Source organism: Eurytemora carolleeae, unplaced genomic scaffold (assembly GCF_000591075.1).
Source record: "Eurytemora carolleeae unplaced genomic scaffold, Eaff_2.0 scaffold340, whole genome shotgun sequence".
Lineage (NCBI taxonomy): Eukaryota > Metazoa > Arthropoda > Copepoda > Calanoida > Temoridae > Eurytemora > Eurytemora carolleeae.
Genome location: NW_019396237.1, coordinates 150,197 through 176,346, shown reverse-complemented (window position 1 = coordinate 176,346; position 26,150 = coordinate 150,197). Strand labels below are relative to the sequence as shown.

Sequence of the window (26,150 nt, the reverse complement as noted above, 5' to 3'; positions counted from 1 at the left end):
TACAAAAAGTTCCCAGCGTATATAAGCATTTATTAATTTATTCTTTAAATACAATTATAAATGAATGTGTTTTGTGAATCAAATATTTGCTCAAGTAATATAAGTTAACCGTTTGATGCAGGTGTTTGGTTACCAAATATATAGTCCCAGAAGTAGAACCCCTCTAAGTAAAGTAAATAAAGAAGCGTATTAATAGTTTTCCAAGAAAAATAAATGATTAATATAAACCAGGAAATGCAAGCTAGGATGTGAGCTAGGCTGTTAATAGTTTCCACAAAAAAATCTTAAGAATTTTTCACCATTTTCATAGATAAAATAAATCTTTATCTGACAGGAAAAAAATAAACTGACCCTAATTCAAATGTGCCATCATTGATTCACATCAGTTTCTTTAAACATTATCCAGAATATATTAATAAAGTTGAAAAATTTTTCTTTATCGTCAATACGTTTTGCAATTACAAATGTTAACAGAGTTTTGGTGATAATTTAGGACATTTTTTTAAGTTTCTTAAAGAATGACTTCTGAAAGGGACTGGTTAATTGATATTCTAAGCGATCCTCCACCTAAATATTCACAACAGTACCCTTGAAACCTATGTGGAAGAAAACGTTGTTTTTCTCAGTTGAAAAGTGTTTAGCTCTGACACTTTCTCCATTGTTTCTAAAGCAAAATATAGGCACGCCACTTTTTCAAAGAAACAACAACAAAATTAAACAGTTATCAAAAACAAATACATTAATTTTTAATTAATTCATGATTAGACATAGAGTTTAAATGGTACTTTTGTGAATCTAACATGAGATTAAATTTACAGTCTGTTAAACAAAGCATTTTAAAATATAAAGCCGAAACTTCTAATTAGATTGGGTAAATTTCTGTTGGCAACTTTGGAGCAGAAAAGTCCTCAAAAGAAGCATTTATTAAACAATTATTAGTTTAAAAAGAGGGGGGTTTCTAATGGCCTGTCCATTTTGTCCACCTAACTTGACTGTAAGAGAACAACAATATATGTTACTGTAATGGACAGCATAATTGAAAGTGTATTCCTATCCAGTGTGAAGAAGCCCATGCCAGTAAAGGGTCCAACTCTACGAAGCTTGCTAGCTGTATTCTTGTATCTGAAAAGTTATAAGACTTAAGTGACATCATGAAGGAGACTTTTTTATACATGCAGTTAGTGTTGTTACTCATTTTGGATGGTTTGTAGAAAAATTTAATGAAACTTCAAAGATTTCAGAACTGAATTATGCTAAATTTTTTATTTTATTAAACATAACATGAAAAATAAAAATCCAAACACGTTCCAAAAAACGATTCTTAAAACAAAATCGTTTTTTCAGTCGTTTTTTTGTCGTTTTTTGCATATAACGTCTGCTAGGGCTAAAATCGTATTAGTGTAAGTAAATCTACTCGCAACACTCTTGTTTCAAAGTAGGTTGATAATCCTGGTTAATGTTTACCATCTATTTTACATGCAGATCCATCATTGGATTATGAAATTTGAATAGATAGATTGATCCTAACACCGTTGAAATCACTACTAGTTCTAAATAGCCACCAAGCAAAAAAGTGAGCCAAGAGGCCGAATTCAAAGAATTTGAGCTGCGGCTTAAATTTCAGACCTGGTTTAAATTGGTTCCAATTATATTCAATGTCATATAACTTAAGCCGACCCTAAATTGAAACCGGTTTTTGACGGTATTTAGACACAGCTCAAATTTATTAACTTTGGACTTTGATTGGATTAGAGTCTAACAAACAGATAAAAGAATGGTGCCATAAGAAATCCCTCCTATCAGAGATACTTCTTGTAAAAAACTATGTAAAGCTTCTACCTCAACATCTCCCTGAAGGAAGCCTTTTCAAGGCCTTCCTCTTTGGTTTTCTCCATAAGTTGGTCCGTCATATTGTAAAGCTCTTCAATAACGTTTATGCCGGTTAGTAAAACCAAGGTAACTATTAGAGCTGGTATAAAACTGGCAAGATTGAAGAGATCACCTACTCAATTATATTCAATGTTATGTGTTGAACTCAGTAATAATGATTTTCTTAAAATATTACTCTGAGCCATTTTTAAGTGACCCTCAATGCAAATAGGGCAATGATCAATTTACAACAGCACCCTTTAAACCTTTGACTAAAAATCAATTTCAGAAATCTTAAATCTATCAAAAATCGCTTGGATTGTACCCTGTGTACAGAGTGAACTCAACTCAGCTGAACCCAAGGAGAATTGAATACAACTTAAGGAGGGGACATAAGGGTTTCCGTACACTTTGCTGTGACGTATTTGGACTGCTGAAGAACTGCTTTTTGCGTAACAACAATAATAAAGATTGTAAACAATAACACAAATGATAAACAGAGATCTGGCGCATCTCTGGCGTTAGATGAAGATTCACCTTATACTAACTCATGTTTGTTTACATTAGATCGACTGCCTTTATTATTGTTGTTCCGCAAAACTAGTTCTCCAGCAGTCCGAAAACGTCACAGCAAATTGTACGGAAACCCTATTGCCCCCTCCTTGTATTCAATTCTCCTTGGCTGAACCTATTTTTGTGTCTATTCACTTTATGGAATATTTTGACTAAAAGTTGATTTAATATTAGTTTTCTGCCAATTCTGAGAAATGCATATTAATATTTTCAAAACATAAAACAGCTTGCAAACAAAAAGTTGAACAACTAAAAGTATTTGTGCAGAATAATGAGAATAAGTCTGAAAACCTTGATTAGTCAAAGGTTTTAAAGGTTACCATTGTGAATCAGGTATTGTCATCTTTCCATGGAGGTTCACATGAAATTAAGCATTCAGAGCTGAAAACTTTAGAATGATGGATATCAAGATTAATGCTTAAACTCCTGGTTTTACTAAACCGGATATTACTTTAATACACATTCGATATCCAAGAAAGAAGTATAAAATTCAACAAATCAGCGTATCATGTTAAGATGTACACTTTAACTTTCAGGTGTTAATTATGTAATATCAATTGAGTTAAACATCGATAAAATAAATGTAAGTTTTGGATTAATGTTTAAAATGATGATAGTCCTAAAATGTGATAAAATATTTTTATTAATAGGTTCATATTAACATGATTAATTTAATATTTGCTTAAATGCTCTAAAAGCCGGCTTGTGAACAGCTGACTTTAATTCAATTGTATATTAGTTCAATCGATATAGCATTGTATCTGTAATTGTAACTTTTATACTCTGGGGATATCCAAAAATTAAAAATAAAATCAAAAGTGTGTATATTGGATATTCAGATTAAGCGATCAGGATTAAGGATATCTCATTCTAAAGTTTTCAGCTCAGTCCCTATAATATGACAGACAAAATCAGTACTTACCACTAAATCCTAGGTATGCAGCTGTAATTGAGTAAAACTGAGTTACAGAAAATAGTGCCAGAACAGTTAATTCTATTGCAGATCTCAGTGTATTATAATGAAGCAATATTTCTTCACATTCTTCGATCGTAATATTCTTCTTGAAGAGCAGAGCGGCAATTTTTACCCGTAAATCATTTACCCACAAGAAACATGAGACAAATAGTATTCCGTAATCAAGTATAAGATAAAGTAGTACAATAATTAGAGAAACTGAAAAGCAAATAGTCTCCAATAAAGTATTCAAATGCATTCCATCTGGAATTTCCATAACTGCTATCCCAGAACTGTAAATTATAGGATACACAATAGGGATAAGATAATTAATTCTACTCATCTTGCTTGTTCCAGTCAGTGTGTAAACTCCAAGGCTTTGTGCAGTGTATGAAAGCATCAGGGTTAGCACAGGTCCTGATACAAATCCAACAGATCGGAACAAGAATGAAACTACAGTTTTTAGATTAAGATCATCCATCAGATTGATCATGCTAAAATATAGATAGCCACTAAGGGGAAAAATGCGAAACAAATTTAGGAAAAGAAACATCTTGTTGGAAAGATCCATTCTTGCTTGACCATGTTTGTTATTTGCAACAGGAAGGACTCCAGCCTTTATAAAGATATTTAAAATTTGAGCTGAATCCATTTTCAGGTGTGTTCAGTAGCAAGTATGGAGGGAAAGTGGTCGTGTTTACTTATGAACCCAATATGTAAACATCCAATAATCATTATTCAGTACCTATTAAGTATATACACTTTAACCCCTAATAAAAACTAATATTGAAAAAAAGAGAACTGCACCATCAATTTAAAAAACATTCTACACATCACTAATTTAATTTATGAATGTCACTGAACTGAATTTTGTTGTAAAATTGCTGTACAAGGATGCATGGCACAAAGTATGATTCAAAAATATTATGGATAAACTTTATACCATTGGGATATCAGAGTAAAGTGATTACAGATGATGATCTAAAGTATTCATTTTTTGTGAAAACATTAGATAAGATAAGATATATAAGATATAGTTTATTGCTAAAAATACACATACAAGTTATAATGTTACAGGCAAAAAATCTGCAACTAATTTTACTAAATTTATGTAATTCTAGCAATTGGGTGGAGATTAGCTATTTGCTGTTTTGGGTATTATCCCCACCTAATTAATAGTAAAACGTTTAAAATTTCATGAATATTACTACGTTTTGAAAGCTTACAATAAGTCAGGGATTACTAGTTAAATTTAGATAGACCGAGGTGCAGCATAACAAAATAATTGATTTTCAGTTTTAAGTTTAGTACGTTCAACAGAATAAGATTAAGCATGTTCAAAAATCTACAAAGTTCTATATTCATTTTTTGCAAGAATAATTATTGCACTTTGAGATATAGGCGTCAGATAACATTTTAAATAAACTTTTTTTAAAGATACCTAACGAGGCACTTCTTTTTAAATCAAGTGGCAGTTTATTCCATCTCTTAAGAAGTGCATATGAGGGAAGATATTCTGATGAGCCTGTATTTAAAATGTCTATTTGATAGTTAAGAGATCTTTAAAAATTTCCGAGGTTTTCAAAAGTGTTGTTAAATGAGGAGGGCAGAAGGTTTTTCATGTATTTATACATAAATGTTGCTTGATTAAATTTAGTCAAATCAATTAGCTTAAGGATTTTAAGCTCAAAGAAAAGAGGATCAGTATGTGAAGCTGTTTTTGCATTTTCAATAATTCTGATTGCACTTTTTAGAAGCAAGCTAATTTTTTTCATTTCGGTACTTTTATTTTTCCCCCAGGCTGAAATTCTATATTCTACGAATGAGCGAAATAATGAGTTATACATAGTATGCTTAATGTTACTTGGAAGTAGATTTCTTACATTGGATAATATATGCAAACACTGCGCTAGATGCTTTGTTTTTAACGGCTTTAACATTAATAACATGATGCTGGCACGACAGGTTTCAAACCAATCCCTCTGCTTTATTTCCAAAAATATGGAGGTCGATTGATTTAGAGCTGTAAGAAACTAAATCTGCAAAATCGTCTTAAAGAAAAGTCGCCAAGATCTATTTAGATAGTTATGCAAGTTATATCTGTAAAAAAAAACTGTGTATCATGTGGATAAACTTAGTCTTTCCCTTATACTCCCTCACCTTCTCCTTACCTTTTTCCTGATTTATCATCATTCTTATGTTTAAAATGTACAATGAACATTGTTTTTATTTGCAATTCTCATTCGTTTATATTGGGCCAACCAATTAAAACAACCTACTCTGGTTAGGCGGGTCCAAACTACATAGTAAATTGTGTTTTTTTATTTGTATTATCTCGTGCTTTGTATTGTAGTTGAATAAAAATATGAAATCGTATCATAAGGATAGCCTGCTGTTTTAAACCTTATTTTCTTGAATGTAAAGTAAATAACTATTTTTCTGTATCATTACCGTGATGCAGGTTTTTCATCTCTAGGACTACATTTTTACGATTTTATCAATTCTCTTATAGTGCATTTTTTGGAATACCATTGTTCCTAATGTTATAAATCAGTCATGCAGGACAAGTGCAAATACAATTGGTTCAACGTAGAAAAGATTATTTAAAATTGTTATTGTTTGAACATTATGTTTTTTAGTTTGAGTTCAGATGAGTACAGATTGAGTGATGATAGAAGAGCTTTACCTTTTTATGATTCAGAACCTTATCTCCCTGACATAGAAGAAGAAGATGTTGACAATGACGATATTGAAGATGAAGAGAATAATGCACATGTTTATCCTTTCTCATTTCCATACAAAATCTCATGTCCATCCATCATTGATTTGCCATTAAACAAGACACTCTCTCCATCAGAAGCCAAGGTAGCAATCTTGTCATGCCCTTCTAGAACTATAACTTCTCCTTAAAGCCCTTTATTCCACTGGTCAACAGTAATTGGAAATTCATTGATTGTGACCATATTCCCATCTGATTTTATTATAAAAACATCTTTATTTACATTTATAGTAATACTTTGTTTCTTTTTACCGTAGCTATACAGTCCCCCTGGGCTAAAATCTATATTGCCTATAATGAGAACACAACCACAGCTTCAGACAAAGAATATTCATCAAATTCATCAACCTTCTCTCTATTGCAATGTCTAACCATGAACTTTACACGGTGTAGTAACAGTTCACCCAATCATGTTTCACCCAATAATGTTTTACCATGAGACACAGCAACTGTGCAGATGAAACTAAATCACTTAAAAATCAGTGATTTAATAAGTGTCTAGTAAAACTTATTGCTTTCTAACAACATCAAATACACTAAGTGTAGCTATAATGTCGTCTTCTTATTTCATTGTTTTCAGGTTATTACTTTATTTAAAACTAGCTGAAGGGCCCGGCGTTGCTTAAACAAAAAATTTCGAATTTGTTTAGCCTATGACACCCCAAGACCACCCATGAGTGTCCACAAAAAATTTCAGCCCAATCAGTCCAGCCGTTTGACCGGCTATACATTTATATATACGAATGTCTTGTTTTATTATATAGATTATATAGAGCGTCCCATATCATTTTAGATTATCTCTAATTTTTAACGTCAACATAAACGCATAATTCACAAAAAAAACTCAGCTTTTCAGTAAGAAAATTTTCATAAAAGCCTTATTTTATTTTTCAAAATGATTCATTCTGATTAAATTTTCTGATTAGTCCCGAAAATCGCAATTTAGACTCATTGACGGTCTAACATGATGTGGGACACCCTGTAGAATACATATGCACTGCAAACTCCTGTTCATTTCACAGTATGGGGCTGACTTTTTATCAGCCATGAAATTGCTGTACACTACAGCATAAATACAGTTGTGGTTGAATTACAAAATCCCAAAGAGATTTCATTAAAGAAATAAAGAAGACGACACTCATCTTTTCGAGAAGTATTATATATATATACAAGGTGTCTTACGAAAGATGACTTGTGATTGGTGAATAGTTTAAAATGTCTTCTTCCATGATTTGATAAGTTGTTTGATACTATATAAAGAGACTTATAACATTTTTTATGTGACAGTTATACTATAGTAAAATTGATTTCATAGTAAAATAGAGTCAAACATTTTTTTAAAGAAATAGACTGCAAAAAGTCTTTAAAATCTAATACAGTATGTGGAAGAAGACAATGAAAAATATTCACCAACTGTCATGTTTCGTGGGACACCCTGTAGCTCCTTTGCAGTATTCCAAATGCTCTAGTCAAACATTTTTAGTCTGTTGCTTGGCCGCGGAGAAGATTGGGAAAACGCGAAAATTTTAAATGTCGTCTTCATAATTGTTTTTATAACTATCTGAATTCCATATATTCCCTTCACGATATTTCATTGCTGCTAGTTTAAATTGTCATTTTTAATGTTCCAGGTTCCTATCATTGTGAACTTTTAGTTAATATTCAGTTAAATTCAGAGAATTTTCTTTTGTTAGTAATTTGCATATGAAATGTGAGAATTATACTCACGGAGATGCTGCAGTACGTATTAATTAAAAACCGAATAAATTTCGTATTTTGAAAATTAAGTATTTATGGATATTCGGCATATTTATTTATGGATACTCGGCATATTTATTTATGGATATTCGGCATATTCATTTATGGATATTCGGAATATTTAGGGAAACCTGACATGATCCAAGGGAAGGTTTATGGATGGACAGAATTTTTAAAAATTGCCTAAACAAAAAAAAATCGATAAACCCACATTTTTTTGTTAATGTTTATTTAAGAAGAGAAAATGCCGCAGGTAGATAAAATATTTAAAGTTCTTTCGAAGATCACATGCAGCCGTAGTACATTTGAATTTCCGAGCCGGGTCAACTTTTCCGGTCCCAGTTTGTATTGTATCGACCGGTCAGTGGGTAAATGAAGCAGACACTCAATAGGACTTGTCGGACCAACAAGGTTGACGCGGTCAGACTTTAGGTTGAATTTACTTTTACTTGAGGGTCAGAGCCTCACAGAAATGGGTGAGATAAGTGCGAATATATTCCTGAGTTTATACAAAAGTAACCCAGTTTAAGAAAGTTTTAAACTTTATCAGAAAAAAAAGTTAAGAATGAGATGTCTATAGCGGTTGAAAAAGTTAAGAATAAGATGTATATAGCGGTTGAAAAAATATGCAAAAAATAATTTCTGACAGACCCTTTAGGCTTAAAGTGCGTCATAATAATTCACCAAATCCATATTTTATAATACTTATTTTATCAGCAACATTTTTATCTTTCAAATTTACCACTGATGAATCTTTTATCAGGTTTATTTAAGGAAAAATTTAATTGATTTTTTTTGATTTTTCTAAACATTAAATCCATAAGTACAAAAAAATTTTTATTTTCATTTCTGATGAAATGTCACTAAGCAGATTAACGATATAATGATATAAATGTTAGAATAATATTTTGTAAATATCAAAATAATTTTGATAATTGTTCAAATTATTAGATAATGTTGGATTCTTTAGCTTTCTCCACTAGTTGATCAATAGTATCAGTTTCACTGGTGAACTCAGTTATCTGAAATAAATAAATTGATTTGAAGTGACCCTCCATGTAAAGACATGGTAATCCCCGATTTACAACGGTACCCTTGAAAGCCTTGTTCACGGGGAGCCGCAGTACATTTGAATTTCCGAGCCGTGTCAACCTTTCCGGTCCCAGTTTGTTCTGTACCTATCTCTATGGACAGGACTAGCCGGTGCAACAAGGTTGACGCGGTCAGGCTTTTATGCTTCACATAGGTTGAATTTACTTTTTCCAAAGGGGCAGATTTGCGTGTGTTTAATCAAGTATGAATTATATATCAATGTTTTTGTTTCTACAAATTGTTTATTTTCATTTGCGGGTTTTTTGCAAAATTGACTTGCGCATTATTGCTTATATAAAGCAATGGAGGGAAAAACTCACAGAAATCAAAATTAAAAGGTAAGGTTGGAAATCGGGCATTGCCCATGCCCATGTATGGAGGACCACTTTCTTGAAACCATCTTTATAAAAAAATCTTTTTATTTGATAAGCGGAATTTATTCCTTTTCAATGATTTTACATTTCTACTTTGTATTTCTTTAATTGCAGTTTTCTATATTATCCTTTATTTCTATAGTTCAACCAATTTTCTCCCAATTGCACTGATTACTAAATATTATTTATATTTATAAAGGAATTGAGTTTTTAACAAAAACTCTAGTTTTCTAATGTTGATATCTTTGGAACCCAATGTCGTAGACCTTAGATATTTCAAACTATGAAATCTGTTAGATCAGATAATCTTAGTTTGAAAGATTTCACACAAAGTTTACACCATCAGGTTGCAAAGCTAACTTGGGATCAGAAAAGTTTAGTTTGTGCCAAAGATTCAATTTGTTTATTTATTTATTTATTTATCTATTTATAAATATTATTAAATATCAATAAATTTTATAATTTCACCAAGAAAAAAATATGATAATTAAAAGTGCTTTGATTAAAAAAAAATTCAAAATATTTATTTTTAGAATTATAATTATTTTAAGAATAAATTACCGAATCTTCATCTGTTCCACCTCCACTTATCTTCTCGATAACCTTGTCAACATCTATATTCCAAGCCTGAAATAGGAACAAAATACAGTGAGACTCATAAAACTGTAGAAAAGGAAAACCAAAATTTCTGCAAAGCAATTTTCTAATCCTTATATCTTTGTAACTTGATGTTGTAAAACTTTGATATTTAAAACTTAGACTATTTAATCTAACAGCTAACAGAATTCATAGTTTAAAATATTTTAGGTCTACGAAATTGTGTTGCAAAGATAAAGGGATTAGAAAATCAGAATTTGTGAAAAAAAGACTCGATTCCTAAATTCCTATATATGTTTTTAATGTAAAAATAGTTTCACCAATAGCTTGAAAATTATTTCTTGAAATGGGACCGTATAGTGTATACATGTACTATTGCAAGTTAACAAAAAATATAAGATTCGAGCGTTACAGAGATCGATTAACACCTATAATATGCGATATTTTCCACAGCATGTTCTATTGTGTACTAGTACTGTACACGACCAATCAGGAGACATCTGTATTCAGGGATATTTAAGAATCCTTTGAATAAGAAAAGAAAAATCTTTAAAAATAGACAATATTCATAAACGTTATGATTTATGTTTAAATTTGGAGTATTTTATTTAAAAGTTGTAAAACTTAATCCCTGAATGCAACAAGGGCGTGAGATGTCAGTCAAAAACATTACATGGAACCGTAGCATGGCGTGCCGGTACACTATAGGCCTGCTCAGGCTATCCAGGTAGAGTGTATGAGCAGTCTGTGGTTGAAGCGATTGAAGAATTTTTTTCTTACCTTCTCCTTCCCATAATCACAATTGGTCTGATCAATTTTATCAAAATCATGTGCGTACTTAGACTCTACAGAATCCATCAACTGAAAAAGAGTTTTTTTAAAAATAATTTTTTGTTATTTTTTCTTGTTTTCTTAGTTTTGATTCTTCGTTGTGTAACCCCAAAAACTTGTTTTTTTTTTCAGCACAAGGATCAAATTCATCATTATGGTCCGATATCAATTTCGATTGATGGAAACTTTTTGCTGGTATAAAGAACAGTTCTGACAGCTTGAAGTTTTGCCATATTTGTTTGTTTTTATTGATATTCACAAAACTTTATCTATGTATTCACATTCACAGGTTTATCTATTTATTCAAATTCACAGCTTTTAACATATTGAAATAGTTCAGATTACAAATAAGCGGACTTGATATGATAATAAAAAAAATGTTAAGACAATTTTTGAAAAAAATCTTGTTTTTTTTTCATATTTGTTTCATTGAATTTGCTGAAAATGTTGGAAATGCATGGCAAGACCTGGGCACGTTTGGAATTTTTTCTACTGAGGCCGAATTTAAGGAATTTGAGCCGCGGCTCAAATATGGTTGGTTCCACTTTAAATTGTATTCAATGTTTCAAGATTTAAGCCGGACGCTCAATTGAAACCGGTTTTTGGTGGATTTGAGACTCGGCTCAATTTCATTAAAATCGGACTCCGGTCATTTACATTTTTGTTAAAGAAAGTAACAGAATTAATCCAGAAGTTTAACTAATAACTAGCTTTTTTCGAATTTTTATTTATATTTGCATTTTTAATGTTTCCTAAAATCAAAATCGAAAAATAAAAAGAAATGACATTTGTGAACTGAACCAAGACAAAACTGCTTGTTATAAAATAATTTTACCCAAAGAAATCTTTAAATGATATGATTCTATTGGAAATTATAATTTCAAAATATCCAAAAATTGTAAATTTCCAACGGAACATTTTTATAAAACACCCTGTACAAATATATATAAAAAAAATCTGTAGGCTGAAACAGGTCTAAATTACTAAAGCAAGTTCTGGTTTAGTGAACGTAAAAAACTAATTTTAGAACAAAGAAAATTCTAGAAAAATTGCAGTTGCCAAAAAGAAAGAGAAACAAAACACAAAGAAACATTTCTTGAGGAGATACCGGATGTACATTGGAGGGGGGAGGTACCCGATGTACATTGGAGAGGGGAAGGAGATACCGGATGTACATTGGAGGGGGGAGGTACCCGATGTACATTGGAGAGGGGAAGGAGATACCGGATGTACACTGGAGAGGGGAAGGAGATACCAGATGTACATTGGAGGGGGAAGGGAGATACCGGATGTACATTGGAGGGGGGAGGTACCCGATGTACATTGGAGAGGGGAAGGAGATACCGGATGTACACTGGAGGGGGGAGGAGATACCGGATGTACACTGGAGGGTGGAGGAGATACCGGAAGTACATTGTAGGGGGGAGGGCAAGGCAAATTAGGATACTTTATAGTTAATTTTTAGGTATTCAATTTGTTAAAATATATAAATCTTCTACGCAATTTTAGAAAAAGAATTAGAGAGGAAACCATAACTGTTAATTACTTCGTTGAAGTTAGTATTAGAGGTGTGAGGGCGCGGATTTGAGATAAGAAAGGAGAGCTGCTTCAATTACTCGTTGCCTCTTGGTCTTTTTGACCAAAAATGTGCGTGAAATGCCTATTCTGAAATCTAAAAAAGATTCACTAAAAGTTTTGTTGAATTGGAATAAACAGTTTTTAGTTAAACTATTTACTATACGTCCAATAGTGAACCTGTCAAACTCTCATTTTCAAACCTGTTTTTCCACTTTTAGCATCGACATTTTTTGCCTTTTTTTTTAAAAAAACCTATAATAACTGAAAACTATTCGTGATCTAATAAATAAATGCAAAAAATACGGGCAGAGGCCCAACTAGGAAGTTATTCAAGGGGGCTGAAAATAAAAATTAGTAATAAATATTTTTTCTTTAAATAATTAAATAAAATTGTCTTGTATTGNGACATGTTCAGTATAAAATGTAAGACTAACCTGACATGTTCAGTATAAAATGTAAGACTAACCTGACATGTTCAGTATAAAATGTAAGACTAACCTGACATGTTCAGTATAAAATGTAAGACTAACCTGACATGTTCAGTATAAAATGTAAGACTAACCTGACATGTTCAGTATAAAATGTAAGACTAACCTGACATGTTCAGTATAAAATGTAAGACTAACCTGACATGTTCAATATAAAATGTAGGAATAACCTGACAAGTTCAGTATAAAATGTAAGACTAACCAGACATGTTCAGTATAAAATGTAAGACTAACCTGACATTTGCCTCACATACAGTATAAAACGAAAGTGTACTGCACTAACCTGACATGTACAGTATAAAATGAAAGTGTATTACACTAACCTGACATGTACAGAGCATTCCATAATTATCATAATCTGTATCAGTCACAACATAGCTAGCGGAACCAATAGCATCTTTAAAGATAATAATTTTTAGAATTTTGGTTATTTCAAGACAATTAAAGATGTTTTGCATGGGTCGTTTTTAATCTATTTCTTTATTTTTGTTGTGATTTATTTTACCCGTGTACATGGCAAAATACAAATACTTTTTTTGTTAAATACCGATTAAAAAAATTTGATTTCAAAACTAAATCTTTAATGAGAGATCAATAAAACCTTCCTGATTTTTGAATGTCAAATCTAACATGGTGGACATTTGTGAAAGAAGAAGACAATTTTAGAATAATTTTCTGTTTATCTGGGTCCATTTTTTAGTGATCCAGGATCTGAATTCGTATCAAAACGTATTTAGGAGCACTGGATTTGGCACACACAATTTCACACCGTTCTTCCCATTGAATAATCGATCATTTGATACTTTGCATCCTAACACAACACTATACTTTTGGAGAGTGATTTAAAAACAACTTTTGACACTGTGTGCCAAATTGAAACTTCTTTAATTGCGCTTGTTATTTTACAATGATGTTATCTTTAATCATAACTATAGCTTTCCGGTAAAAAAGGAATCTAGAGGGAAAGATCATAAAATATATTTTTGAATTGAAAAAAAATATAATTTTTGTTAAACTTTCTGCCAAAAATCCGATTCATTTAGTACTTTAGCATACATGATGGTGTATAAATATACATTCCGTCATAATACCATAAAGATAGGAGCTAAAAAAGAGCACATTAATTTAATAGATATTTAATGTTATGCTTACTTAGTGGAAATCTAGCAACCATCTTTGCAGGCTCAGATTCCTGTGGAGCAAATAGTTTACCAGTATACCTAAATAGTTAATTTTCAACAATATCTGTCAAATAGTTTACCAGTATACCTAAATAGTTAATTTTCAACAATATCTGTTAAATAAATTGAGCTTAGTCTTTGGTTATTAATTTGTTAACGTTCCATATGATTTAGGCACTCTTTTATATGGGTATTATAGTTCATTGTAATTGATATTTGTTTAATTAAGTATAAGGTGTTAATTTTAACGATAACAAGTTTAACCTAGTGTTTGATTGTTCATATATTAAAGTTTATTGCAATATGTTAAATTAAAATATATTTTTTTACATGAATTAAGAAAGATGATTCTATTATTTAATTTTTTTTCTTTTAAAAATTTGACTAAAAGTATGATAGTGTGGTGCATGCTTAGATGCCCTAGGGGGTTAAATTATGCAGGACAAAATTACAAAAACAATTTCAAAGAGATTTAATTTCAGTGCTAAATTAGAACATGCATTCAAATTTTTTTATTTTATTCTCTTTCATTTTATCAAGTTCTATCCAGGTATATTCGATTCAATTCTATTCTATTTTATTTTAATATATTTTATTCTATTTTCGTCGGCTTTTAGTGTCGTAAAACTTAAGTTTTGGAAAAAAGTCACTAAATTCACTAAAGCTTTAATTGCAGTCTTTAAAACTACATCGCAGATGTTTATAGCATTAGTTTAAAAGGTGTATTTGGCAAAATGCTGATAGATTTTTTTGCATGAGAGCGTGCACACTTTGCATTACTTCGATTTTACTTTGTTTTTCTTTTTTTTCTGTTTTGTTATAGTTATATAACAATAAATGTTTCCTAATTTTCCTCTCCAACAAGTTATGTACATCATCATGTTAGGATCCTTTCTGTTTTGTTATATTTATATAACATTAAATATTAAATGTTCCTAATTTTTCTCTCAAACAAGTTATGTACATAGGCATGTTAGGATCTTTTCTGTTTTGTTATAGTTATATAATATTAAATGTTTCCTAATTTTTCTCTCAAACAAGTCATGTACATAAGCATATTAGGATCTTTTCTGTTTTGTTATAGTTATATAATATTTAATGTTTCCTAATTTTCCTCTCAAACAAGTTATGTACATAATCATGTTAGGATCTTTTCTGTTTTGGTATAGAGTTTTATTATATTAAATGTTTCCTAATCTTCCACTCAAACAAGTTATGTACATCATCATGTTAGGATCTTTTCTGTTTTGTTATAGAGTTTTATAATATTAAATGTTTCCTCATTTTTCTCTCAAACAAGTTATGTACATAATCATGTTTATAGGATCTTTTCTGTTTTCTTATAGTTATATAATATTAAATGTTTTCTAATCTTTCTCTCAGACAAGTTATGTACATCATCATGCATAATTGTAAGAAAGAACTTACTTATATTGATGATCTACTCCAATAGCCTCTTTAAAGGGTAGCTGTCTGATCTAAATATATTCAGTTATAGAACCTAAAAACTTTATATATGAAATATACTGATATATACATGTATAGGGCACTTTATAAAAAAACTCAGAAATAATAAATTTATGAATCAATTGTATAATTGAATAGTTAACTTGTAAACTAAAATGATTAAATCAATTGTATAATTGAATGGTTAACTTGTAAACGTAATAATTAATCAATTTAACAATTAAATAGATTGAATAGATAGAATTTATAGGTATTTTTTGCCCAAGTCAAATTTAGTTTTTATTATCTTTAGAATAACAAGTCGAGAAGTTTAAACCTGATAATGTGTTAAAAATGAGACGTCACCNGGCCTTAATTTGGGTTTTATATATGAATTAGACATCATCATACCTGTTCTACAGATTTAAACCCTAGATTATCAGTTTTAAACTCGTAAGTAAGACAAGAACTCTTTGTATCAAACTTCTGAATCACATACCATACTCCGCTGGAAAACTAAAACAAGAAAATAAAAAAAATTATACTTTTGTTTCAATGACATACCCCAATCCGCTGATTAAATAAAGAACAAAATCTAAAATCTAAAAAATTCTCAAAGAAATAGATATTTTGCCATAAGCTTTTCTAATCCTAATAGTTTTGCAACCTGATGTTGTAAACCTTTGATATTTCAAAATTAGACTATTTGATCTACCAAAATTCAAAGCTTAAAATAATTGCGGACATACAACATTGGGCCGCAAAGAGTTGGGCTGCAAAGTAAACTCCTCTAAAAAATGTATTCTGTGGCCGAATTTAATGAATTTAGGCCACATCTCAAATCCCTCATACAACACCAGTTTTAATTGACCGCCGACTTAAAGCTTGAAAAAATCAATACAAATTTAAGTGGAACCAATCATATTTAAGCCGCGACTTAAATTTAAACCGCGGCTCAAATTCTTTAAATTCGGCCTCTGAAAAAATTACCGAAATTAATGATTATTACCTTAGTCCAATCAAACTGTTTCATTGGAGTGAAGTCAGGGCATTTCCCCGGGTATATCTCATGAGAGAAAACTGCTGGCAGAAGCAGGAAGGAAAATAGATGAACTTTGCCCATCCTATAGTATTTTTATATAATAAAACTCTTAGCTCCTTTATATATATGTATACATATATGTTTACTCAAAATATAAATAAAGTACATCCTATAGTATTTTTATAAAATAAAACTCTTAGTTCCTTTTTATATGTATACATATATGTTCACTCAAAATATAAATAAAGTACATCCTATAGTACTTTTATATAATAAAACTCTTAGCTCCTTTATATATATGTATACAATATACATATATGTTTACTGAAAATATAAAGAAAGTACATCCTATAGTACTTTTATATAATAAAACTCTTTGCTCCTTTATATATATGTATACATATATGTTCACTCAAAATATAAAGAAAGTACATCCTATAGTATTTTATATAATAAAACTTTTCGCTGCTTTATATATATATACATATATGTTCACTCAAAATATAAATAAAGTACATCCTATAGTATTTTTGTATAATAAAACTCTTAGCTCTTTTATATATGTATACATATATGTTTACTGAAAATATAAAGAAAGTACATCCTATAGTATTTTATATAATAAAACTCTTAGCTCCTTTATATATATGTATACATATATGTTTACTGAAAATATAAAGAAAGTACATCCTATAGTATTTTTATATAATAAAACTCTTAGCTCCTTTATATATATGTATACATATATGTTTACTGAAAATATAAAGAAAGTACATCCTATAGTATTTTATATAATTAAACTCTTAGCTCCTTTATATATATGTATACATATATGTTCACTCAAAATATAGATAAAGTACATCCTATAGTATTTTATATAATAAAACTCTTAGTTCCTTTATATATATATACATATATGTTTACTGAAAATATAAATAAAGTACATCCTATAGTATTTTTATAAAATAAAACTCTTAGTTCCTTTATATATATGTATACATATATGTTCACTCAAAATATAAATAAAGTACATCCTATAGTATTTTATATAATAAAACTCTTCGCTGCTTTATATCTATATAATAAACCAAGACATTCGTATATAGCCGGCCAAACGGCTGGACCGAATGGGCTGATTTTTTTTGTTGACACTTATGGGTGCCGGGAGGTGTTATAGGCTAAAAAAATCGAAAATAATTTTTTTCAACATTTTTTTTTCCATGGGCAACGCCGGGCCCTTCTCAGCTAGTATGTGTATATATGTCTACTCAAAATATAAAGAAAGTACTTAAAGTATTATTATATAATAAAACTTTTTGCTTCTTTATATATATATACATATATGTATATATATATATATATATAAAGCACAGACCTTACACAGCATATTTGGGAGCTGAAGAGCATTAACAAAAATGTTGATATTAAAAGGTCTATAGTTGCAAGTGCATCATATAATCCTTGTTCACAGAAATGAAATCTTTGTGCAATGGAAAAAAAAACTTTAATCTTGACTTCGGAAGATCAACATCCGCTGAATAAAAGATAGGAATTAATAAAATTCCTATCTTTCATCTCTCAGATTAATCTATTGTATATCTTGTTTATGTTAAATATGTGAAATTGTGACTGAATGTGATATTTTTAATGATACTGTAGCCTTGTATCTGTATTTTAAGCCCATGTAATAAAACTAGTGCGCCAGTCTCTCCGAATAACCTTTGTGTTACAAACAAACACGAGCGGCTCTATCTTCTCAACCCGATATTACTACTACAAATGGCTTAGGTTTTTTAGACGTTCTACCATAGGTAGAACCATAGTCACGCTATGGTTACGCTTTACCAGAGTAGTGTAGATAGATAGATACGATCTATAGTTGTACCTATGGTAACATGAATAAGAAATCGGCCTAAAGTTTTACACATTACTAGCTATTTATTGAGACATAAGGTGACAGGTTAAATAGGGTGACCTGCGTAGCGGGCACCAAACTAGTACATAAACAGAGCGTCTCATATAATATTAGACTATCTCAAAGCTTTAACGACAAAATTAACACATAATACTCAAAAAACCTAATATTTTCTGCAAGACAATATTAATACTAGCCTTATTTAACTTTTCAAAATGATTCAGTCTTCTGAACTGTTCTTAATAGTCCTGACAATCCTAATTGAGATCCAATGACGATCTAATATGATGTGGGACACCCTGTATATAATTACTAGTTTAATGAACGATAGTGTTAATCCTTTATTTGGTTACAAGATATACAAAAAAAAGATGATAACAGTTATTAGCAGGAATATAGATAAGGTATCAGGTTTCCCTGATATAGTACTTATTGGTTATTCATTACACCCATTTAATTTTGTTAAAATGCATCGTAATTTTGAAACTTCGCAATCATGGTGCTGATGAATGACAAACATTAAACTGCAGTGTCCAGCAATAAACAATCTTAATAAACAATAGAAAATGTTCTAGGCTTATTTTAAGAATACATTATGTTTTAATTTGAAGCTGATTCTTTAAATATAAATATATATAACATGAAACACGGTGTTCAGCAATAACTTAACTTAAAGAACATGTTCTAAACTTTTTTAAGAAGATATACATATGTATATATATATTTGGTTAGCTATAGCTGGCCAAACGAATGGACCAAATTGGCTGACATTGAGAAACCCGGGGGTAACGTGTGGACGGACTAAAAGATCAATTTATTTTTCAAAAAGCGAAAAAAATATTAAAAAATCGATTTTTTAAAAATTTCTATTTTTTTATTCGAAAATTTTGATTCATTTGTTTTTAAAATTCCTCGGGCAACCCAGGGCACTTCTACTAGTATAATATAAAGTTTCATATTGAGGCAAATTCACAAAATACACTTATTGATTCCTAAAATGTTGAGAATGTAAGCGGGATTTTAAGTATGCAAAAGAGAATGTTCGATTCTTAACCGTACCCTTTTGACAGCTTAATCTAATCAATATACTGTCGTTTTTTCATGTTTAAAAGTGTTTAATTCTGACATTTCCTATAAGTTTTCCTGCAATAATAGAAACGTTCACGGAGCAAGACACTTTCGTAGAGAAATCATATTTAAATTAATCTGTTTTCTAAATTACAAATAATGATATATATACTTTATCAGACACAGCTTTTAAGGACATTGTCAATTGTGTCCGGAGGATAACATCAAATTTCGCTCACAGTCCCTTTAAATGTTCTGTATTCTGAATTTTCATTTCATGTATAAGTAAGGGTGGAACAATTTGGCACTTTTTTGATAAATGTTAAAATACTTTCAGCACCAAGCCAAAAAATCAAAACAAAATTGTAAAGTTTTTGTTTCCTACTTTTAAATTTATCCAACCCATCACGTTTTTGTAAATATTAAGTCACTGATAGTGCAAGTAAAAATATATATATTTTTTTCAAAATATCTCGATATGGGTACCAAAAAATCCGTCTTGAAACACTGAATTTAAAAATGTTGAATTCATAAAAATCGGTAAAAAATTGAATAATCTATATGCAAAAACCAACTTTTTAGGGAAAATTTGCCCGAGTCCTACAAAAATATAAATATTTGTGGCCCTAGATCAACCATTTATCACAATTTCAAAAACCTAACATTTGGGCAATATTCTATGGTTCGAAGAGAAACTTTAATTACCTATATCGACATTTTTCGAAAAAATTGAAAAATCGACCTCCCAAAGTGATTGTTGATTTTCAGCAAAAAAAATTTAGTATGTTTTTTTATAAGTTTAATTTAACAATTTTGCTGTGTGTTGGTAAGTTTTGAAAAAAAAATCACATTTTCCCAGGGTTAGCATATAAGTTCATTACAATATAGTCTAATTAACAAGAACAAAAGATATTGGTTACAATTTCCAGAATTAGTACACACATTTAACATTATTGACAAAATATGACAAAAGTAAACTCTGTACAAGGATAAAAGGGGAACTTAAAGGAAATAATGTTTTATGGAATTTTGACAATTTCTATCATGGTAAGTGTAATTATGGTAAACGTAATTCTGGTTAAAACTGGGGTGTATTTATTTATCATGTGCTACACTAAAACCTTAGAGTCATCAATTTCAAATAAGACACATACCCCCCCCCCCTTCCATATCACATTCCACTTGAAGCCTACCCCAATTCATCCATGGTCCTCACACTCCACCCCCCCCCCATCCCTCCTTGACCACGCAGAATTTATAATTTACAACCTGTTAATGGTTTCACTGGTTTCTCCAGACTGATTTAGATTCAGATTTAAAACCAGATCTGAACACTTACACAGTATAGAGATCTACCTGAAATAAGAACACTCCACAGTAGAGAAATCTACCTGCAATGAAAACACTCTACAGTAGAAAATCTACCATAAATAAGAACATTCAACAGTAGAGATATCTATTTGAAATAAGAACATTCAACAGGAGGAAATATGAGTAGATTCCTGAACTGAGTAAACATGAATCTAAAATCATCCAACCAAATCTTACCAACCAAGTTAAATCCAAAACATTTTTTGTTTTTTTTTCATTTGACAAATGTTTTTATTTCTGGTTGAACAAAACACACCAATACAAGTGCATCTCGTTTCCTAAAAAAAAAAGGCGACTTAATTTCATTAAAAAGGGCACAGGTCCACACAGCTTTAACCTTAGAATTAACGATCGTTAACGAAAGGACGAATTTTATTAAAAAAACCGATCGTTTTTAAACGATAAAAAAAGATCATTTTTAAAACGTTTTCGATTTTTTGTCATCGTTTTCATAACGAAACGATCATTTAAAAAAATGAAAACGTTAACATTAAATAGTTATTAGCAGGAATATAGATAGGGTATCAGATTTCCCTGATATATGACTCGGTGATATTTATTACAACCCTTTTACCTTTGAATTACCAGAAATTAAGGATTTTCATTTTGAAAAATAATTATTTTAATTTTACTTATTATAAGGCAGAGACGTACAGGGTGTCCTAAAACACATAGGAATTGAGAAACGACTTGAGAGTCGTCTTTGATTTCTGATTTTGAATGCATGGCAAAGAAAGTATAAAAATGAGGCTGTACGTCTTACGAGATTTTCATTAAGTGGTATACCTTTCTCGTGTTGTAAAAATTTATGAAGATATTAGATATTAAGAGGATATAAAAGTCGTCACTTACTTCCCATGTTTATTGGGACACTAGCTGTAGAAGACTTAAAGGGACAGACCGGCTATGTAAGGTAGTAAAATTGAGTATGCAGTGTTGTGGACAAATTCTTCAGGATTCATCTTAAAGATATAAAACTTTTCCACGATGTATTATTACAGAGTTTGAGCGCAAAGTCGACGTTCAAAATCATGAATTTACGTTTTCAGACTCGTTTTTTAGTTAATAAATAACGACGACAAAAAAATATTGTAAAAATTCAATATTAAACTAATATGATGTTTAGAAACATATTTGTCAAAAGAAAGGAATTGAGTCTTTGCCACAGACTCAAATTTTCGAATGCCAATATCTTAGCAACCTGATGATGTAAACCTTTGATATTTCATACTAAGATTGTTTTGTCTAAAAACAATCATAGTTTTAAATATCTAAGGTTTACGACTTTGGGTTGCAAAGATATAAGGATTAGAAAATCAAAGATTGTGACAAAGACTCAATTCCTTTGTCATTCAAATGGAAGTTAGAATTAATTATTTCCTTTTTCATCATTATATTGAATTTCTTATTTTCTATGAATTTGTTCGCAGATTTCTTCAAATTCTTCAAATGTTGTCTTTTTAATAAAAATTCCAGAACATCTACAGAAAATCTTTGTGATTAAAGAGAAATTATAGAAACTAATAATTGAATAAGATTACTTATTTACGATGATAAGAGATAACTTTTATTTGTTCAACCTGTTCCTAAACAACTGATTAGTTTATTGAAGAATTGTGTTTAGAATTTTTGACGCCGTTATTTTATAATTAAAAAAACAATTCTGAAAACGTATCCACCCAAAAGTACGATTTTGAGCGTCGACTTTGCGCTCAAACTCAGGATTTACAGATCTTTAAAAAGTTTTATATCTCTCAAATATAAATGAATCCTAAAGAATTTGTCCACAACATAGCATACTCAGTTTAACTACTTTACATAGCCGGTTTGTCCCTTTAAATCATCTAACAATTTAGAAAAAAAGATTGGTTATCATATAAAGGTTCAAAAGGTAATGTTTGACATATGAACCCCTGTAAACGGAGGATTATTTGAAATTACTTAAACAGTATCTTCAAGTAAATATAAAATTAAACCTTGTAAATGTTCTCTGAGCGGAAAACTTTAGAAACGGTTAATTAATCTGGAGATTAATAACACGAGTAGAACAAGCATTATTTAATCTGGAGATTAAGAAAAAGAGGAGATCAAGTATTTATCTCGATATCCACTATTCTAAAGTTTTCAGCTTTGGACAAACGGCAATAATTTGAGGTTTTAGTTTAATAACGATTCAAAATAATGAGCTCTGTTAATTATGTGATTTCTTGATTCTGTATCCAATCCATTAATAACCCTTCTGTAAGAGAGCAATTTTAAGTAACTTTTGAAAACTTTCTACTTCAATATTTGTATTTTTTACAAAAGTGACTTCGCTTTTTTTGCTTAAGAAACAAAGAAAATATTATCAGCATTAATTACTTTTTATGCCCGAAGATTATTTTTCGACACCATTAATCAAAATAAGGTTTTCAAGGGTACCGTTGTGAATCAAGCATAAAGCAATTTTTTTTGAAAGAAAAGGTCACTTTACACTTACAACGACAGGTGAAACCTTTACAGTTCTTTAACATGTAGAAGCGTACTTAAAAGAGAAGAGGAAAATTAAATTTGATGAAATAAACAAATATTAAAAATTTGAATCGAAAATACTGAAAACTTTAATCATATTTTATTCCAACATGGCTTACTACAGGGTGTCCCAATATGGTTTACTACAGGGTGTCCCAATATGGTTTACTACAGAGGGTGTCCCAATATGGTTTACTACAAGGTGTCCCAATATAGTTTACTGCATGGTGTCCCAATATGGTTTACTACAGAGGGTGTCCTAACCTTAAATAATAATAAAAAATACTAACCGTCAAAATTTAAAAAAAAATTGCCCTTTTGTCGCATTTTTTGACTCTTTGTCGTTTGACCCTGTGTCGTTTGACCCTTTGTCGCGTTTTTGACCCCTTGTCGTTTGACCCTGTGTCTTTGACCCTGTGTCTTTTGACCCTGTGTCTTTTGACCCTGTGTCGTTTGACCCTTTGTCGTTTGACCCTGGGTCGTTTGACCCTTTGTCGGTGAATCTCAAAATCATATTTCAATTTTCAAGTTTCATCCATTTTTATTTGAACACCCTGTATTTGTAATTAAATCTAGAATAAAAAACGTTATTTAACTTTTCATTTAAACACAAATTTAAATAGTACGTTTAACAGATAAATACATACATCTATATATCTGTATATAAAGTTGTGATTTTTGTTAATTATTTGTATTGTAATAAATACAGAGGCCCCATTGTAAACCTAGATAAATTACGTTGTACATTGTCCATTAAGGGTGATCAATATTGTAATTGAGTCAACCGCCCACCAGAGGTCGCTGGGTTTTCACCTAAGAAAAATATTGCAATTAAAAAAAATTTTCAAAATCGTCCAGAAGGTTGCGATTTGACGATTTAATATCGGAGAATTCACCGTAAGGCCACAAAAAAAAATTTATTTTTTATTTCCATGTTATACATCATTTTCTTGGAAATTTAATGCCGAATTCAAATTTTAAAAAATTGAAAATTGAAAATTGAATTTAGTATCCTTCTTTGGCCATAACTATTTAGATTTTAGTATTTTAAAAAATGGTTTTCGAATCTGAATTCAGCATGAAAACTTCAAGAAAATTATATGTATCATATTTATTTCTAAAAAAATATTTTTTTTAGGCCTGACGGCGATTTCTCCAATAATAAATCGTCAATTCGCAACCCTATGGACGATTTTTAATTTTTTTTTTTATTACAATATTTTTTATATAGTAAAAACGCAGCTACCTCAAGTGGGCGGTTAGCTGATTTCTAAAAAAGTCACAAATCAATCTCCCCTATTGTCCATATAACTAAATGTGCCCACTAGTATAGATATACATAAAGCTATCATACCCATATTGTGATTGCTTAACTACGTTATATATAATAGCGAATAACTTGTGATTACTCAGTTAGGACCTAGTTCTAATCTAACATGAAGAAATATACTCAGATGATATTTAGACCCACCTTTGATTGCTGCGAGAAAGTAGTAGTGTCCTTGTTCTAAACGAATAAGTTGAAGATTGTGCCCATTGGTTTGGCATTGATTCATTTTAGTGCTTGTGTCAGTGTTGACATTGATAGCTGATCGTGCCCATTGGTTTGGCACTGATTCATTTTAGTGCTTGTGTCCGTGTTGACATTGATAGCTGATCGTGCCCATTGGTTTGGCACTGATTCATTTTAGTGCTTGTGTCCGTGTTGACATTGATAGCTGATCGTGCCCATTGGTTTGGCACTGATTCATTTTAGTGCTTGTGTCAGTGTTGACATTGATAGCTGGTCGTGCCCTTTGGTTTGGCATTGATTCATTTTAGTGCTTGTGTCCGTGGAGAGACATTTACAAGCTCGTGTCCTTGTGGACCTTGATAACTGATGAGATTGTGTCCGGGTTAAGCATTGATAGCTAAGTGAACCTGGATTGTACCAGGATAGATACGGGTTCGAGAATCGTTTATGGAGTAGAGCATTTACTACAGTATGTCTTATCATAACAAGAATGAACCCCTTGACCAATTTGCCTCAAATTTTGATTGAGGAACTCGGGAGAACCACGGGAATGTGTTAAGCTTTGAGATTCTAAAATGATTAAGGCAACATTTACAGGGAAAAATGGCTAAAAATCTTTATTCAAAAATGCTGCTAAAATATTTATTTCATTAGATTTTTGAAAAAAAACTTTTAAATATTTTTTTAATTTAGATCAATTGTGTTTTTTTTTTTATTTAATTAGACATCTAATGATTAATCAACCACCCATTTTCTAGTTCATCCAATGATTAATGAACCACCCATTTTCTAAAGCATCCAATAATTCATCCACCAGCACATTTTCTAGTTTATCAAATGATTCATCCTCTAGCACATTATCTAATTCATCCAATGATTCATCCACCAACACATTTTCTAGTTCATCCAATGATTCATCCACTAGCACATTATCTAGTTCATCCAATGATTCATCCTCTAGCACATTTTCTAGTTCATCCAATGATTCATCCACCAACACATTTTCTAGTTCATCCAATGATTCATCCTCTAGCACATTATATATTTCCTGGAATTGAATTTCTGTTATAGTTTTGGTTGAATTATTATGAGAATCCGGGAATTCGGGCATATTTACCAGAAAACAATGACTCATGATGAGTCATAAGCCATTTGTCAGTCCTATAGACAAATAAAACTTCTGCATCTATACATTTAAAGTACTTTTTT

At 30.6% G+C, this 26,150-nt stretch overlaps 2 protein-coding genes and 1 long non-coding RNA gene across 5 annotated transcripts; all 3 read right to left on the bottom strand.

Moving 5' to 3' along the window:
• LOC111699031 (uncharacterized) lies at positions 1-4,098 on the bottom strand. The gene is made up of 3 exons (XM_023469567.1): positions 3,365-4,098; positions 1,840-2,002; positions 1-1,122 (listed from the first exon to the last, which is right to left on the bottom strand). The coding sequence occupies exons 1-3, from the start codon at positions 4,047-4,049 to the stop codon at positions 984-986; spliced, it is 987 nt and encodes a 328-aa protein (XP_023325335.1). The 5' UTR covers positions 4,050-4,098; the 3' UTR covers positions 1-983.
• Positions 4,099-8,758: 4,660 nt separating this feature from the next.
• On the bottom strand, positions 8,759-10,885 carry LOC111699025 (uncharacterized). Its single transcript, XR_002764662.1, has 3 exons — positions 10,778-10,885; positions 9,962-10,027; positions 8,759-8,956 (listed from the first exon to the last, which is right to left on the bottom strand). It is a non-coding gene; the product is annotated as an uncharacterized LOC111699025 (long non-coding RNA).
• A 2,272-nt stretch (positions 10,886-13,157) lies between these two features.
• On the bottom strand, positions 13,158-25,003 carry LOC111699024 (uncharacterized). Of its 3 annotated transcripts, none has more exons than XM_023469556.1 (6): positions 24,900-25,003; positions 16,531-16,645; positions 15,933-16,037; positions 15,504-15,553; positions 14,047-14,114; positions 13,158-13,291 (listed from the first exon to the last, which is right to left on the bottom strand). In XM_023469556.1, the coding sequence occupies exons 1-6, from the start codon at positions 24,974-24,976 to the stop codon at positions 13,173-13,175; spliced, it is 534 nt and encodes a 177-aa protein (XP_023325324.1). In that variant the 5' UTR covers positions 24,977-25,003; the 3' UTR covers positions 13,158-13,172. The 3 variants fall into 3 exon arrangements, with proteins under 3 accessions (XP_023325324.1, XP_023325325.1, XP_023325326.1); XM_023469557.1 differs by lacking the exon at positions 24,900-25,003 and adding an exon at positions 20,816-20,916; XM_023469558.1 differs by lacking the exons at positions 13,158-13,291; positions 14,047-14,114 and adding an exon at positions 14,115-14,163 and having other exon boundaries at positions 24,900-25,002.
• Between the last annotated feature and the right edge of the window lie 1,147 nt (positions 25,004-26,150).